The sequence below is a fragment of the Anas platyrhynchos genome, chromosome 1, assembly GCF_047663525.1.
Source record: "Anas platyrhynchos isolate ZD024472 breed Pekin duck chromosome 1, IASCAAS_PekinDuck_T2T, whole genome shotgun sequence".
Taxonomy (NCBI): Eukaryota; Metazoa; Chordata; class Aves; order Anseriformes; family Anatidae; genus Anas; species Anas platyrhynchos.
The window spans coordinates 177,115,750-177,133,917 of NC_092587.1; the positions used below are offsets into that span (position 1 = coordinate 177,115,750).

General features: G+C 42.5%; 1 protein-coding gene and 1 long non-coding RNA gene across 2 annotated transcripts in view; both read left to right on the forward strand.

Moving 5' to 3' along the window:
• Positions 1–18,168, forward strand: part of GTF2F2 (general transcription factor IIF subunit 2) — an 82,702-nt gene that overhangs the window by 30,874 nt on the left and 33,660 nt on the right. Inside the window, exon 6 of the mRNA XM_027471966.3 lies at positions 5,603–5,684. Within this exon, the coding sequence (XP_027327767.1) occupies positions 5,603–5,684 (82 nt within the window). The remainder of the gene's footprint in view (positions 1–5,602; positions 5,685–18,168) is intronic.
• On the forward strand, positions 5,691–17,380 carry LOC140001314 (uncharacterized). The gene is made up of 2 exons (XR_011806417.1): positions 5,691–6,981; positions 7,108–17,380. It is a non-coding gene; the product is annotated as an uncharacterized lncRNA (long non-coding RNA).

The following is an 18,168-nucleotide window of genomic DNA, read 5'->3' on the forward strand; positions in this document are numbered from 1 at the left end:
AAATAACCATCACTTCACAAATCGCTGCTGTGTCACCTGCTGCTGGGGTTGGCCATTGAAGCGGCGCTATCACACTAGTTCAGCTCCTTCTCAGGCAAGCCATCCCAGAGACAGTGAAAATTGCAGCTCTGCTATCTATCAGCTACACAGAAAATCAAACCTGAGAAGCGGGGCAGGGATCTGCCCCTCATTTTGTGATATGTGCTTCCTTTTGGGGAAAAAAAAAAAAAAAAAACAACCTTGCTCCTCCTCAGCTTCCTTCTCCTCCTGAACCTCCTGGTCTGGAAGTAGCGCTCAGTGGAGCTGAGGATTCAGCGCTGGAGCACACGACAGAGAAGTCAGTGGTTTACCAAGGGTTGAGCTTACTCATGCATCTGAACAACATCAGCTTCACTGAGAGACTGTTATCAGGGCAAATGACCCAGGTTACAGAAAACAGCTATTTTTATTTATTACAGCACAAAAGGCTATGAGGAGAACTCTACAGCTGAAAGAGGTGGGGAATTTTTGAAGTGTGTTAGGAAACCCTCCTAATAAAGTCTGTTTGGGTTATCAAGGCAATGTGCTAGTTATTTAATGTCATAACACAGAAAATTGGCCAGGTTGTGGGATAATTAAACCGTTCAATAGTTACTGTCTCACAGTAACAGTAGCACAGGCATTCTCATCCCAGTAATAACTCCAGGATGTTGCTTAACAGCTATTGAAGACAAGCTCTACACGCTAATTAAAATTGAAGAACTTCAAACAAGGAAGTCTGAACAATTTGCATTCAAGAGTTTTAAAGGAGCTGTCTAGGAAACTCCATCAGCAGTTGCTGTTGATATTTTTCAGTAAATTTTGAGCACTGCAGTGCTCCAGGACTGAAGAAACAAATCCTGTGCCAGTGTTTGAAAGGTAAATCGGACAACTCAGGTACTCAGGAACAGAAAGTGACTATGAGAAAGAGTAGAACATCTGACTTGGAAGTCAATTAGTTGAAAATTAAGGGAGAGTAATATAATGCTAATCAATGTGGGTGGAAGGAAAAGGGACTGTACCTTTTCCTTGTTGTTTTTGCAGTTTGTTCAGCAAGGAGATAGTGTTTTTTTTTTTTGCTGTTAAATCTCTGAGTAGGTCCCATTTGTCAAAATACAAAAATTATATAAATTACACAATTACATAAAATACCAGAATTATCTGCCAGGTTTCAAACGGGTGAATTTAAGCAGCGAATTATCTCTAAAGTGTTGCTGTGGTTTGGGTTCTCAGTCCTATTTATTTTTAGTCAGCAGGAGACAGCTACTGATAAAGTCTGGAGATGATATAGACTGGGAGTGTAGTAGACAAGGAGACGCTTACTGATGCACAGTCATTTGGGTAGTCGGGTAGGGTGTTTTAATGTGGCCAAGTAGGAATTTTTATGCCTAGGAATACACCGTAGGTGGAGCTTGCACAACATATGCTTGTGGGAGGGGTAGGGCAAAGGCTCTGGCCTGTGGGCAGTGGATGCATCCCCAACAACTGAAGTGAATTGCTGTGGAAAGTGGTCAGCAAACTGGATCCTGTCCCATCCACCATCAAGCCTGCCTGTGAGGACGACGGCTCAGGAGAGATGGTAATAAATGGAAATTTCTCAGACCAATTAAGAAGCTGAAAAACACGGCTATTAGATTTGAGGAAACATGGTTTGTTAGGCTTAATAGGGGGTGAGAGTATGTAAGTGCCTGGATGGGCAGAAAACTTTTATTCCCAGCTCTTCAACTGAGCAATTACAGGTCTAACAAGATCTAGGGGCTGAAAATTAGAGCTAGGTGCAGTCAGACAGAAAAATTACCACAAAAAATCTGCAAGGCAAGCTGTCTCTTTCTTTCTCTCAAAAAATAAAATAAAAACATCTTCTGCATCGTTCCAATAAATTTCTCCAGTGCCTGTTTACTAAGATTTTCTTAAGTGTTTTCAGTGTTTTCATGGAACCATAGACTCAGTGGGGTTGGAAGGGACCTTAAAGCCCACCCAGTCCCACCCCCCTGCCATGGCAGGGACACCTCCCACCAGCCCAGGTTGCCCAAAGCCCCATCCAGCCTGGCCTTGAGCACCTCCAGGGATGGGGCAGCCACAGCTTCTCTGGGCAGCCTGTGCCAGGGCCTCACCACCCTCTGAGTGAAGGATACCTGAGGAACTGAGGTATTTTTAATGGGAAATTGCTACTTTCAAGCCTTATTCATCCTTTGGGTTCTAGGTTAACGTGATACAAAAGTGTCAAGGCAGACACGTAGCACTTTGGATGTCTTTTCATTGCAGCTCTGGCCTTACAACAGGTGAGAGGAGACCTGCTTCTGAAGTTACCAAGCATCAGTTGGTGATTTAAGGCTAAGTAGGCTGTGAAAGGAGTAAAAATAGTGTTTCCCCACTAGATCCTTGCATTTGGAAGTATGCATGCATCTTTACAGATTTATTTTGATAGCCTCTCTGGATGTTTTCAAATCCCCAGGAGAGTCCAGGGAAAGTGGGACACAACCCTCAGCTTCTGGACAGGGGATGGGTTTTGACAGCAGGCTGGGCTAGCTGGAAGGCCACCTTGTCAGACACTGTGGGCAGCCTTGTACTGGGAAGCAGCTGGAGGATTAAAAACCAAGTCCAGACCATTGGTAATTAAAAGAAGTTATCACTGAAGACATAAGCCATGAGGTAGTACTAAGGATAAGCATGGTTAATGGGTAGGTCCAAACAACTGTTGCTTCACGTCTAGAATAGTTGGTGTGGAGGACCTATTTGGTCCGCTGATACTAAATCTTCAGATTTTAAGAGCGTGGCTTCAAAACTCAGCAATAATTTTGTGCAGAGATTGACAGTGGCGTGTCAGTATTAGACAACTGGCCCAGATGGCTTGGGTAAGTACGGGCTAATCAGCCTTGTTCCATGCAAACCAAGGGAAAAATTGTCATTGAGTTGAGTGGATAGAAGAGAACAGCAATAAAACGACTAGCATGGCTTTACGTGAAGGTTTTCCAGTCAAGTATTTCATTTCTAGTTTCAAATATTCAAGTCAGGTATTTTATTTCTATTTTTATTTTATTTCTAGTGTCGTTTATTTTGGAGCTGACAAGTCCGTCTCATAAAGCACCAGCACGTTTGCAGTCTGCTTAGCATTTCGTATTGCATGTAATCTGAAGTCTTAAAACGTTCTGATTTTTGTTTAAAAAAAATACCAAGCATGGAATAAGATGACAAACTCGCTGACAGTGATCAGAAGGCAATTATCAGTAGGAAGGCACTTGGGTTGTAGTTTGAAGGGCTTCCTCCAGCATTAGCGAGGGGGACAGCGGGAAGTGAAAATCCCTGCTTATAGGATGTGTCGTGGTTGACACAAACGCTGGTCAGACAGTGAATAAATATGGCAGGACTGTCACGGTGTGACCTGGATCACTTAATTCACAGAATCTGGTTAAAGAAAATGCATTTTAACCAAGCCAGAGGCAATGACATACCTAGGAACGGGGAATGCAGAGCACAGAGGTAAAATGCGAGGTTTTGAAAGACTCCAAATAGATGCATTAGTGATATAATCGGCACTCAGCTCCATCGAGCTTGATTTTCAGAGAGCAATTGATCTTGGGGGGCAACCACCAACACGGGGCAGTTCATTGAATCCTAAAAGCGAGGGGGGAATTGCCTTCTGAAAGTCGTCCTCCCTCTCTTGAATTCAGTCTGCTGAATAACCTTATGAAGGCTAAGGTGAGGTGAGATAAATTGCAACCTCTTGTCCTCTATCTGTTATTTTATATCCATCTCTCGTTTAGGCAGGACGAGTACAGGAGTATTACATCCATTTTCTGGCCTCCATATTCGTAAAATGTCAGTGAAAGATTGAACAAAGCGCGGATATGAACCACGAGACTTTAAGTGTGGCATAAAGTGCCTTACGGGGAGATAATGCACGAGCTTTAACTACTTCATTTATTGAAAAGATGATTGAGAAGTGACTTGATTACAACGTAAAAGTGCTTTCCCAGGGTGAAAATACCAGGTACTAAAAGGCTCTTTAGCATAGTATAGAAAGACATAATAAGAACCGAATGCCAGAAGCTGGAGACAAATTCCTATTAGAAATTAAGCACCGATATTAGTAGCACTTTAGTCACACGTAGGTTGCTAGGTTCTGTGCAGAAGAAAGAAGATAAAATTTAATTGCCTGTAGTACACGGGAGTTCAGGCAAATTGGCCAGGTTGTTTCTCTTCCTCATGAACCTCAGGAATCAATAACAACAGAAATGTGTTCATAAAAATGTTGCTTTGTGTTCAAAACTACCTGCAAACGTGGTATTCTTCTTCCTTAAAAGGATCTAGTGAGTTTCTAAGCCAAAGCAAGAAGTTTTAAATTAAATCATTTTTTAAATAGTTGGTGTTGAAGTAATTGCTGTCTGCATTATTCAGGGGGAGCAGGCTTAGATTTCCAGATGTGGTAATATTTCAGCCAATAAGACATTGAAAAAAAATTACAGGCATCTCAGAAAGAGCCTCGTGTTACTTGACATCACTTCTTCTACGTGTTTCTGTCCTTTCGGTGACATTGTCAGCAGGAACTCGCAGTGACAGTGTGCTACCCTACACCAACAGCAAGACAAGAATGCCTTTTGGAAGGAAATCTCAGATCGTGAGAGTTAATCAAGCCATTAAAGCGAAGAAACTCATCTTTTCTTGTTATGCAAGGCTATTCCAGAGGTGTACATTTTACATGTGTTGCATTGGCTGTACCCAAAACAAATGGTAAAAATTGACACCACCACCCCCTTCTAGAACAGAACATTGTAGTACAAATTCAGACCACAGAAATATTTTACCATGGTCACTTCTTTCTTCCCTTCTACATAAGGTTGCTCTTAGTTTTTAGACTTTAAGACTTTTTTTTTTTTTTAGAGTAGGCTGGTACTATCGTACTGCTCTGGTAGGCGTTGTTGCTTTAGGCAAAAAGGTGTTCACATCGGATGACAAAGTGACTGTTAGGTGAATGTGGGGAGAGCAGTATTAACTAGAACCTGGTGGGTGATCTTCTGTGTTGTGAACAGCAAGATTTTATTTCTTTTTCCCCAAGTGTTAGCATATGTATTACTTGTTTTTTATCATAAGACAAAAATTATTTCTTCTGTAAGTAAAAATGAAACGAAAGCTCATATTTTATACCATTACTTTAGGATATTTTGGTGGTTAGGTTTTCTGTGTTTTTTTTTTTTTTTTTTTTTTTTTCTTTTCTTGGACACTGACTGTATTCAATGCACATTTTTGGAAAACTCTTCCTAGGTAAGTTGAGTGCGACAATCTAAAGAAAGGAAGACCGCCCCAGTTACCAGCCTTTTATTTAAAATTTCATCTTTGTGATTCATTCTTGCTATGTAAAACATCTGATGGCCAAATAAAGATGTGTTGGGGATACCTGCTGTGCAAGCATGTTTTGCCTGCTTCTTTCTTCACTGTCAAAATAGCAGAGATTTCAGAATATGATTTGGGAACTTACATTATATTTCCTAAATGCTGAATTAGAATGCTGAAACAGAATTCAAATATTGACCGTGTTGGTGACTTTTATTTTAATGTCCAATTGTGCTTTGTTTTTTCCTACTAGATAAACTCTCCCTGGAAGGAATAGTGGTGCAACGTGCTGAATGCAGACCTGCAGCTAGTGAAAATTACATGAAGCTGAAAAGGTAGGACAGCGCTATTAGAAATGGATATGTAATATCTTACTTCAATGCTTTTATTATTGTCTTCCTAGGGATGGACAACTTCAGCATTTTAGTGGTTTTATGTAGGATTTATATAGGATTGGAGCTGTTCTTGATTTTGGGGTGGATTTACAGTAAAGGAATGGAGGCTGGCGTGAGGCTTATATCGTCCTCTGGTGTTGTCTGGTGGGGTGATGTGGACTTTTGCGTTTCACTGTGTACAAAAGTCTTATTAGAGCACTCATATGAATGCATGTCTGTATTTAAATATGATCAAAACAGATTTTATTGAAGCCTTAAGGGTTTGTTTGTCTGGTTATAGGACCAGCTTCTGGTGTATAGGTGTCTGTGTGGATTGTCCAAAGTGAATTCCACTGAACACTTAAAACTGTGCCATGCTAGACAAAGAGCACCTCTGGGAAGATATTTTAAGTAGCCAGAATAGGAAAGAAGTTAGGGAGAAGTGCTCATCCTAAACTGGGATGCTTGGTAGAAAAAGTAATGGAAGTGACATGGAAATCACAAGACACAAATTTTACAGTCTCAGTGACTTTGGAAAATTTCATGCAGTGCATCTAGAAGTCACCATGTGATTCATGTATCATTTGCATAATTAACTGGCGATGCTCTCTATTAATAAATCAAATTTGGAATTCAATCATGCACTATATTAAATACATACTTATATATTTTAAATGTGAGTTTTCATTAAATCATCCTCTTACGTTGTTGGTTGTATATGGAGAAATGCAAGGCAGGAAATTTCAGAAAGACAATTGCCAGTGTTACAGACTTAGTTTAAAAGCCTTCAAAATAAATGCAGAAAAGGCAAAATGATGTTTTGATGTTTTTCCCCAATTCCTGATCTGTTTGCTGTGCATTGTATACCACATTTACAGTATCTTATGTTTTATTAACTTCCTCTGCGATCCAAACTGCTCCAGTATTTCCTGATTGTGTTTATTCAATTCGGAGACGTTATGTTCTAGCTGCTGGCACATCAGTGCCATAACTTTGCTCATGTGCAGTGAGCTATTTCATTTCAGACTGTGTTCTCTGATTGCTGTCATGATTTTTGTCATCAGTGTGAAATGGAGTATGAAGCAAACGCGATGTTACTAGAACAGGACTCATTTCAATCTGGCTAATTTAAATGTATATGAATATCGTCTGTGCAATGTATTTGCTTCATAATTGTTTTAATCACAGGTTGCTCGATCCAAGCGCTTTTCTGCATTTTGTACACAGCCTTCTGTTCCTCAGCAGAAAAGCTTCCATGGTAAGGCCACAGCAGGAGGCCAAAACCAAACTGACACATTACCCAAACTTCACATTTTTCAGCATTCTCCTCTCTGCCATGCGCACATGCGTACCCCTTCTGATCTCTGATTTTCTTTGTGTGTAGAACTCCTACAGGAGCAACAAAGACACAAACCATGAAAGCAGGTTTTGTCTTTGGAAGCACTGAGAAGCTGAAAACTGACTGCACCTTTTTTTTTTTTCCTTTGCTGTGGAGGAATTGTCAGGCTGTCTATGCCTAGTTTCTAACTTTGCACGTTGTTAGAAGAAAAAAATAATCTCATCTGGTGGAAATCAGCGTGAGATTTAGCAGATCTAGCAGTCAGAGCCTCAGAAGAAATTGGTTTATGTCCAAATACCGTTTCTGGTATTTCAGTAGCAGAATCTAACTTTTCACTCCCTTTCTATTCTCTCCCACCCTCAGCATGGTGCAGTGTGTATTTGTACTGGGGGAAAAAAATAAAAGCGAGAGCATTGAAGATAAACCACATAAATTATAGAATTGTGTTATATTAAACCATTTTTATTCCCTTTTTTATTTACTATTGTGCTGTACGTGAGAGAGACTCTCCAAAGGTGGAATTGATAATATTGAGAAAACAGCAAATCTGTTGTGTAGGCTTCGAGTGCTACAACAGCAAATTGACTTTGGGAAGGAAATAAAATTAAATGATAAGTGCAGTTGCTTCAAACTTGGAAGACCTGGAAAATGAAGTTAAGCTGCACACTCCAATAACTCTCATCATTTGTTTTCCGAGAGCTGGCAGTGACCAAAAGGAATTAGATGCCTCCCTGGTATCGAACGAAGACACTGATCCCTTCTCTTTTACCCTCTGGATCTGGGTCAAGGAAATAGGCTAATGGGGACGATGTGCTGCCTCCCGTTTGGGTTCTGTCCTGTTTTGTCGAGTTTTGACGGGAGGACGGAGCGATGGTCTTGTGACGGGCCTGCCAGCAGTTAGGTGGGAGATGCGTGTGATACGTGGGTTTTAGGATGGGTAATGAAAGCACAGAATTAGACACATACATAGGGGTGCAAACGTTGTCAAGCCTAGCAGATGATGGCTGGTTTTCCCTTTGATTTGATTATGGGAAGGCTGTAGACAGTTTAAGTTCAGAACCATTTAAATAAAAGGTGCAGAGGGGTCTCCTGCCACAAAGGTTGAACAAAAATTGCGTGATCTTCACTTGGCATTACCTGTTTTGTTATTTATTATCAGGTTTTGTTGTTGGCAGATTTATTTGTTCCATTTACCTGAACTTCAGGCCCTAGAAGGGGAACAAATGCCGTGAAACACTCGCAGCACCCTATGCAGGCTGCCTTCCCCTAGGCAGCCTCCAGATCCGCCCAGCTGGTCCCACCCAAACTGGATTATGTTCTCCATCTCACTGTGGTCGGCTTTACACCACGAGGAGGTGTTGTCTGTCACTTAATGTTGTCTCTTAAGCTTAAGAGATGTTCATTTGCATTACTTTCATTGTGTGGTCCCAGCATTTCATTGCCTTGGAGTTAATGACTTCCCCAAGAGAGAGGCCCCCCAGGAGGCTAGAACTGGGCACAGGGAGAGAGGAGGCCCCCAAGCAATTGGGATCCCCTCAGGCTCTATCTAACTTGAGAGGAAAACAAAATAAGGCTTTGATAGTCCTGAGGTGTCTTTGCTGTGAACAAAAGAGAGAAAATGGGAGACTGGCACGCACCCCATTTCAAATCCTCTCTGCCACACTCCCTGCTTCCATTCTTGCCCAGGTCCTCACCTCCTCGCTCCTGCCCTTCCCTCTGACCACGGCTGGCCCACCTCTTCTACAAGCCTTGCTCAGTCTCCCCTTCCCATTTCTATTTTCTTCTGTTTCTCCATTTTCCTCACAGAAAACTCATTTTTCAGAAATAAATTGAACGCATGGGCATCCCAGATGCTCCAACTGCATTTTGTTCTGAGGAAAGTTGGGAAAAACAACTCGGGGAGCGACTTCTGCACAGCTCTGATTCAACCTGACGTATCAGCAAGATCAGTACCTACAGCGAGATCCCTGGGATTGCTCAGATCGTTTGCAAGGTGGTAGCTGGGTCCCAGACTAACAGTTCTCGGAGGAGGCTTTGAAGGCACGTGCAAGTGCTGCTCAAGAAGTTGATGAATGTGGTGTTTGATAGAGCTTCCCCAACAGCAGTGCACGGCACGCAGAAACTGGGAGAAAATCCCAGTCCTTGTTTCATTCTCAGTGCTCTCCTCAAACTCTGATTGCCTTTCACGTTTTTTTTGGAGGCTCTGGATCAGGTATACGTAATCTGAATTACTGAACTCTCCCAAACTGTGTGCCGGATTAAAAAAAAGGAGTCAGAAAAAAGATCTCGGAAGGCGAGACTTGACATTTAAAACTGCAGCGAGGTTGTAATCTCCATAATTCTCTCAAGCAACTTAAAAATACAACTTGAATTATTAGTAGTGAAAGTGGAGTTTGCCAACGTGGCAACTCGTAACGAGGTTACACGAATTTTGTGTCATCTTGCTTTTTCTGTTCAAAGGTTTCTACAGAGAATGCAATGGAAATCCATAGAAAAAACTCCTGGAATAAACACGTATTGGGGGCTTTTAGGCGAAATACGCTGTTCTGGAATAATTTATCATCTTCCAGCTTTGAAAAGCCACATTTCTTTATAACCATATTACATAGGTTGCCAGAAGTCCTGACATTTGCTGGTCTAGGCCAGGCAAGTGAAATTTAATTAGTGTAGACCAGCTGAACTATTTGCTTGGCTTCTCAAAAACTACTGGTGAGAGTATTGACTGACAGTTCAGAATATTGCTGAAAATGAACATTAAGCCAGCTTTTTCTTTCCTCCTTTTTTTTTTTTTTCCCCACGTACCCCCTACTAGGAAAAGAAAATGAATAATTTGACCAGCATGCCACTTCGTATATATTTTGGTAGATGTGCTCAGTTGGCTACGCATTCCCTTTCAAAATAAATATGTATGAAGAAATGCGTGCGTTTTCCGCAGCAGCTGACGTGCTCCTCAGGTTGCCTGCAGTGGGAGGCCGTTCACACGCCCAGCTGAGGCTGCGTCTCCTGGAGTCGGTGTGACCACGATTTTCGAGCACTGGAGATCAGTTTCTTTGGCTTGAAATGAAATTCAGCTTAGTTCATAAAGGTGTTCCCTTAGATGTTCTAAGTAACTCACCCAATACCGTTCTAGTTGTGAACCATTGGACTGCGACGTCTTAAATACTTAAGTTTCTTGGTCCATTTTTTTCAGGTTTTTGGAATAAAGGAAGGAAGAGGAGCAAGTTAGAAAAACAGGGTCAAAGTGAGATGAGTGGAGCAGCGTGGAGGAGCAGTTACTCCTCAGTTCAGAGTTGGTGGAGTTGATTTTGTTGGTTTGCTACGTATTGCATTGTAATCTTAGGATCTTTTCTCTTTTCCCTTCCATTTTGTGTGTCATCTTTTACTGTTCTTACAAGTGCTGTTCAGAGATTGGATTTTAATAGGTCTGGTACATTACCATGCTATTTGGTGCAGTGATCTGAAACAGTTGTCATTTTGGACGCTGCTTCTGCCATTATAATAATGTTAATAAATAGGGAATAACATACTGTTTGTAACACAGCAGGTAGTTTATCACATTTCTCTTAAACTCACATAGGTCAACAGAACTTTTATGCCCCATCATTGTCTTCAGCTTCTCTTAGCCCGGTGTATACAGGCTATTTTAGGAGAAGAAAGAAAAAAACATCAATTTCTTTTGTTCAATACACTGCCTAGCATATGAATCATATTACTTAGGGAAAGCAGATACTCGCTTAAATTTTGGATAGGTAATTGTTGGATCTCAGTTTCCTTCCCCTTGCAAATGCACGGAGACACAGGATGAACAAAGCGGGCTTCCTTGCTGGGTAACTTACTCTTCTCCTTTCTCTTTTGCCTTCAAATGGCTTTGTTACTGTGCAGCATGAAACATGTCTTCTTCATGGCTTAAAATGTTATCAATTCCAGGTGATAGGCACACCTGCATCTCTCTGGAACTGCGGTCGTGTGATGAGATGCTGCTGGGATGCTGTCGTGCTTCTCCACAGCTGGCATACAGAATGTTTCCTGTGCTTTTCGGAGGAGCCTGGCATGAAGGTCATTTTCAAAAAGAATTGAGATGGTTAGGGGCAGGCATTTCAGAAGGGCTTGTGGCAAATATTGCATGGATTTTTCCTCATTCTCTGGGGAAGGAAATCAATAGTTGCAACTGTGGAGCTCTCCTCGGCATGTTTCTTTCATACAGGATTCATGGAACAGCGCTCTTCTGCTGGTTGCTCTGCTCCTTTTCCCCTGCTAGCACGGGCGTTGCATTTAAGAGCATATCTAGTTTGCCTTTGTGGTAATTAGCCAAAAAGCATCCATTTCCTTGTTATCTGCTGAAAGGGGCAGGGCTAAAAATAGTCCCTCTGTAATATGTTCTGGCTGGGGTCGTAGCCAATTTCTTCAGGCTGAAAAAAGCCGCTTTCAGTACCAGCACCCAGCACCACCAGTTCTGGGTACTTGTGTTTCCAGCAAGCCTAAATGTCACTGACACAGAGTCCTTCTCTGGGAACTAAAATCTTTGGGGTCGTGCAGCACTGGAGGTCTTTTTACCTTCCTGCTACCAGCCCTACAATACTTAGAAAGACGTCTCTTCCAGTAGGGTGCTCACCAAATTTCAAGGAGATATTTGGTTAGTAGGAGGGCCACCACTTAGGGACATCATTCCCAGGGCGTAAGCAGCACTGATTCCTTCTTTTCATCTTCCTTCCCATCTGTAGCGTGGATGTCACAGCGTGGTGGGTGAACACCTCTAAAAGGGAGCATCATGACTTACCCCGTGTGATTAGCCACACTAACCTTCTCTTTTATTTGTTTGCCAGCATGATTGACCCTGTCAGGGGAGGTGGGACAGCTCGTTGCGATACCAAAGGCCATTTCTCCGTCGGGGGCAGAGTTCAGATGTTAATCTCAGGTTTCTGTGTTGCAGAGCAGAGCCCGGGGAAGCGCACGGATCTCTCCCCAGCCACCGTGCCAGATGCTCCCGTCACGCTGAGCACCGCGGGTGTTCTGGGTTCTGCAAAACTGCTTTGGCAACCACCAGCCTTGACGAGCTTAAATTTACACAATATGTAGAATGTCAGCACCACAGTACATCTTCTATTTTTAAGCAACTTTGTTCGCATACTACCGATGGTATTTGCAATTTGGGGAAGATCAGTAGACTGGGATCATCCAACAGCTCCCCTGCTGCCAAGGAGCTCCAAAACTGGGGTGATGTCACCGAGTACTAAAAAGTTACCCTGGTGCAAAATCACCAGGTGGCGAGCTCTGTTGGTGCCGTATCGATTTCCTGTCTTATTCAAAGATTGCTGATTTTTTTTTTGATAAAAAGACACCGAAACAACTGTCGGAAGAGTGACAGGTAGCACGTACTCTCCAAGTAGCGCTTGTTACTTGGGGTATAACCATGTTCAGAACAAGTTCACGGATGACAAACCATCCACCCTCTGTTTCTGGTTCTTTTTTTTTTGCAGGAATGTCTGTTTGTAGAGCTCCAGTGCTTCTCAAACTGGGGTTCCCTGCGAGCAAGAGTGTTTTAATTTCTTGAGACATGGGCAAAATTCCAGCGGGAGCTCAACTGCTCAAGTCCCATAGGGCCAGCTGCGCCATGTGGGAAGCAAGCGGAGGTATCTCCTGTGCTCCTCACAGGCTCTGTGGGTGGAAAAGATCCCAGCTTTAGAAATTAATTACAGCATTTCTTATTATGGGAGAATCTTTCATTCTCCGAGAACCTCAGATACTCATACATGATGTTGAAACACTGCGTCAGTTAGTACGCAGACACAATCCAGAAACGTTTTCAGAGGGAGAATATTATGCAGTCACCTGCCAGTGCCCAAGTCTGGGATGTTTTTAAAAAATGTCTTGGGAGCTGAATTCAAATGAAAACCATAAAGTGAAAAAGAATAGTAAGTTTTGTGGGGTTTTATTGTTTTGTTTTTAGAGTTGTGTTGTAAAATCCCTTGACTTTTAGTAATCCAGAATTCTTCAGCTCACTTTTTTACCCCCAGACTAGCTGGATAGGGAAAATGAGACTGAATTATCAGAGGCCAGCAAGTTGTGCTGAAGTTGCCAGTGTTGTAAAAGGAACTTGTAAACTCTAGTGTGGCACAGATCTACCTTTCTAGTGAAATAATTTTCAGTGTTATTTTTCACAAACTCTCTTCTGCAGAAAGTTACTTTTCACAGCTTGAAAGAAGCATAAATGACTAGAAGGGACAAATGCCTAAAATATTTCTTACATAGGTTCATTTTAAGCAGAAGTTAACAATTCCATAAAAATGATGGTTTTCAAGCTTTCTATTTTCCACGTCTTCACTTATATACAGACACACCAGCTTATTGCCTTAAGGGAAATACACACTGCTATTTTAATTCTGTCACCATTGCAAAAGTAACATGGCTGTGAGAGAACGAGACGGTTTCTCTTTTAAATGGTATTTTATCAACAGAATGTAACTTAAATGTCAATGTTAGTGATGTGCAAACCATGAAATTATTCTTTAGTTATGAGTCTATATTGAAGCTTGCAAGTCACTTTATTTATTTATTTATTTATTTTTTAATGGAATGCATTTCTTTAGTGAACCTTATAGAAAATAATCCTACAGTTCCTTATTATGAACGACTGTGGCATTTCTGCCAAGCCATCACCTCCTTTGTTGGCAGTTAGTGGTTTTGGCTGGGATTTAATCAGTGTCGGGTCAGTATCTGTGATGCTTCACAGAAAATGTTATGCTCTGTACCATCAGCGGAGCTGAACACGCATGTATCTGCAGTGGTGGAAAGAGTTACTGCAAATCTGCACGAAGGTACGTTTGCCATATAGTACAGTGTGAAACCATTGTGGGGCTTTATCCATAGCTGAGGACGGAATGAGAAGTTTTTCCTGAGCTACCCTTGTGCCTTGAGTCATGTATCCTGCCAGGAAAGCGTAAGAACACTGTGGACTTTCTGCTGCTCGGCTCCTTCCTTTCCTGCTGCCCGTGGCACAAAGCTGGAGCTGAGCAGTCTTCTGCCAGCTCCACATCTCAATCTCCATTGAGCAAGAGATTTCCAGAAGCCTGGCTCGATGCTTTGCAGTGCCTGAGGCACTTCTGGAGAGCCTAGCCTGCAGGTCAGGCACTTTACAGGGCATAACTTCATTTTCCTTTTGTGTCTTAATAGGTTAAATACCCGATTAAGACAGTCCTGTAATCAGTACCAGTTCTCCTAGGACCTTCAAAAGGAGATCTGCCAGGTGTAGTGGGACTCACGGCAACACGTACACAGAGAGGGGAGTTCCTTGTAGCACAGCAGGTGGAGAACACGAGCATCTGTCTGCACTGCTGCTGAGCACAGTTGTGTTAGGGTTTGTACTGGCTCAAAACAGCCAGCAGGCTGTCTCCATCCTTTTATGTTCTAAGACATGCACTTTGAGAGCATCCAGATTTTGGATATGAGCCTAATCGATGGTGGTGGCAACAGTAATCCAACCGTTTGTTTATAAAGTGTACACATTCGCATGTTTCCAGTGAGATCTCTGTAGACAAAATATGCAGAAAAAAACAGTTTCTGGATAGTGCAAAACTAACATTTTAATGGATATGTCAGATTGTGGCTAGGAGAATCATACTGCTTGCATGCCTTGGACAGCAATGTCACAGCTGCACAGAAATGCTGAAGGGGCCAGAAGAAATACAAGGTTATACACTGTACCTGCTGGGAGTTAAATGTTTTTCAAACTTTTCCCGCCATGCATAATAATCAAAGCAGGTAAAAACAGTCCATTAAATGTACCTCATAAAAATAAATGTCTTTATTAAGGTCTTGTAATTTAGCTATCTAAAGCCATTTCCAGCTGGTTCATCTCTGAACATCCTGTGTGTACCCTTGCAAGGCAGAGGTGAGTGGCAGGGCAGGAGAGGGACTAAAATTGGGGTGTTTTGGAGCACATGCAAATTCTTCCCTTGTGCTCCCTGTCTGGCTCTTTTCTTCTGTCCCTCGCTTTTTCTTTCCTTGTCAACCTCCACAGTTATCTCACTCAGCCTTTAGGTGTGCCAGATGCTCCCACTGTTGCCAAGCAACACCAAGATTTGCTGATAGGAATTTTGGGTAGCCCTTTCTTTACTCGGATGGAACCGCAAGTGACTTTATCCAGGTTGACTCCTACCATGTATTTTATTGATGATTCATATTTCAATTTACAAATAACTAATGCCAGAGGTAACAAACTTCCAACTTTATTAATGTGTTAGTCCAGCCATCCTGGCAGACATTGATTGAGAGCAGCCCTGAGGAGAAGGACCTGGGGGTGTTGGCTGATGAGAAGCTCACCATGAGCCAGCAATGTGTGCCTGCAGCCCAGGGACCACCTGGATCCTGGGCTGCATCAAAGGACGTGTGACCAGCAGGGTGAGGGAGGTGATTGTCCCGCTCTGCTCTGCTCTCATGAGACCCCACCTGGGGCACTGCATTCAGCTCTGGGGCCCCCAGCACAAGAATGACGTGGGCATGTTGGGGTGGGTCCAGAGGAGGGCCATGAGGATGACCAGAGGGCTGGAGCACCTCTCCTGTGAAGACAGGCTGAGGGAGTTGGGGTTGTTCAGCCTGGGGAAGAGAAGGCTCTGGGGAGACATTATAGCAGCCTGCCAGAGCCTGAAGGGGGCCTGCAGGAAAGCTGGGGAGGGACTCCTTGTAAGGGAGTGGAGTCGTAGGACAAAGGGAGAATGGCTTTAAACTAAATGAGGGGAGATCGAGATTAGATATTAGGAGGAAATTCTTCACCCAGAGGGTGGTGAGGCCCTGGCACAGGCTGCCCAGAGAAGCTGTGGCTGCCCCATCCCTGGAGGTGCTCAAGGCCAGGCTGGATGGGGTTTGGGCAACCTGGGCTGGTGGGAGGTGTCCCTGCCCATGGCAGGGGACTGGGACTGGGTCCCTTCCAACCCATATCATTCTTTCATTCTGTGACATACCACAGAATCCTTTCTGCCTCAAGCTCCGAAAGACCTGCCAGAAATTAACAGGTACAGCACCATCTTTCAGGTCCCAGACGCTCAGGAACAGTAACTGAGAGAAGCGTGAACAGTCTCTTCCATGCACTCCTAGCCAAAGTTAATGCCAATTACGTATCTGTGTTAGGCTTTTGAATACTTCAGTATTTTTGCAGAAATATCTAGCTAACCCTGTTTTAATCCTAGTGGCAAAATCAGGAGGAACTGTACCCTGCGACATGTAATACAAATTTGAATTACTGTCCTGCTGTTCCCTCAGATTGTGTATGTGCCTGAGTGCTGACTGAGACCTTGCCAAAGAGGAAGATAAAAGAAGTAGTAATGCATTAGGAAAAGAAACAGCTCACCCAAGAGCTTTCCTCTGCTCCTTCTGCTCTTGGACTGTTTTCAATTCTGGGGCTTTGTACAGAGCTCCCATTAATAGACACAGAAGTTGGGGATTTTACAGGATTCATTTTTGTGACTAACTTAAGGCTCTGGCATTAGGACTCCAATCTACAGATCGTGGAGACGAATGGGACGTCCGTCCTCCTACGTAATCAGCTGAATTGCCTTAATTCAGGTTAGAATAAGGTAGAAATGTGATAACAGCTTTAATGTGAAGAAACTAAATGGAAGAAATAGCAAATATAAAAGCTTAACTTCTCAAAAGTCCAGCCTCTTTTTCATCCCCAAACCATCTCAATGACAGCAACGCGACTGCTTCGAATTCAAGAGCTGAGGGAGGTGGAAAAAAGATGTGAAATCGTTTTGGGTAAAAAATAAAAATAAAAAATGGTTGGGGCTAGAAGCAGTGAGACATATTCTGGATGCCAGGCTTATTTTTAAAAGTTCTGGTGTCACGTCTGAAAGAAGGAAAAGAAAGGATCCTCGTTGTCTGACACTGTTAACTATAGCTCTGTTTCTGATGTGAGGAGAAAGCCCTGTGTTCAAAACCCGGTGTAAGGCTGAATGTTATCTGTATTGTAGTTCATTTTTTCCAGCTGGAAAACAGACAGGAGAAATGAGAACAAAAAATCTTCACGGCTAGATTTCTTTATGTGAAAAATGGAAGAAAATCCCAGCTTTCTGGAAGATGTTTTGAATTGAGAAGTCATCTTGAAAGAGACATTTCAGTGTATGTGAGTGTAGGCGGGATTATAAAAACGTGCGATAAAAATAGCAGACTACATGGAAATCAACACTGATATGTGGATACATACCTGGAGATGTTATATGGCAATATCTGAGAGAGAAATATGTCTCGGGTCTGTATTTGTGAAAGATTTTGTAAAATGGAAAGCTCAAATGATTAATTCTCAAATTATATTTGAAGTCATTTATTTTGAGTTCTGATTTCAGCGCCGACATTGGCTCCTGTTGTTGCCTTTGGGGAGCTATTTGGAAAAAGCAAGGTCATTGAGCAACATCACATTTGGTGGTCCGTTGTGGAAAAAGGACTTTTCAGAGAAGTTCTTGAAAAGTAGGTGCTCTTTCTGGGAGTGCAGGGAACAAGTACGGCACCTTCAAAGGCTGAATCTGTGATCAGATTGCTCAGAGCACTGAGAAATAGCTGCGGTGGAGGAATGACCTTTTGGTTGACAAGAGGTAAATAGATCAAAATCGTGGCTTTCAAAACAAGTGGATGTTTTTGTAGGCTCGTGTAAAGCCTGTATGGATGCAGCAAGCGGAGGCTTCTCATGCACGGTATTTTTGGTATCAGGAGCAAAAGGTGATTTCTGTAGATAGATATAACTTCGTGAAACTGGAAAAGGTTGATTTGTTTATATTTATAAAATAAGCTGCCCTTCAAGTCGATATGGTAAACCAACTGGGAAAAAACTATCAGTGCTTTTATTCGGCACTATTTAACAATTCTCTTACTGTAATGTCTTCAGAAAAACACATTTCAGATGATGTCTTCAGAGTCAGTTGGTCTTTGTTGTTATCAGTGTGATGCAGTAGCAGCAGCTGTCCATGGGAATGAAATTTATGATAAAATATAGCTAATTATATCCCTAGGGAATTTATATTCACATGTCTGATGAAACTGAATCATACCAGTACTTCTCACTAAACTGTAGCAGAGTTAAAGCGCCCATTTTCATTTCTACCCATGTAGCAAAAGTCA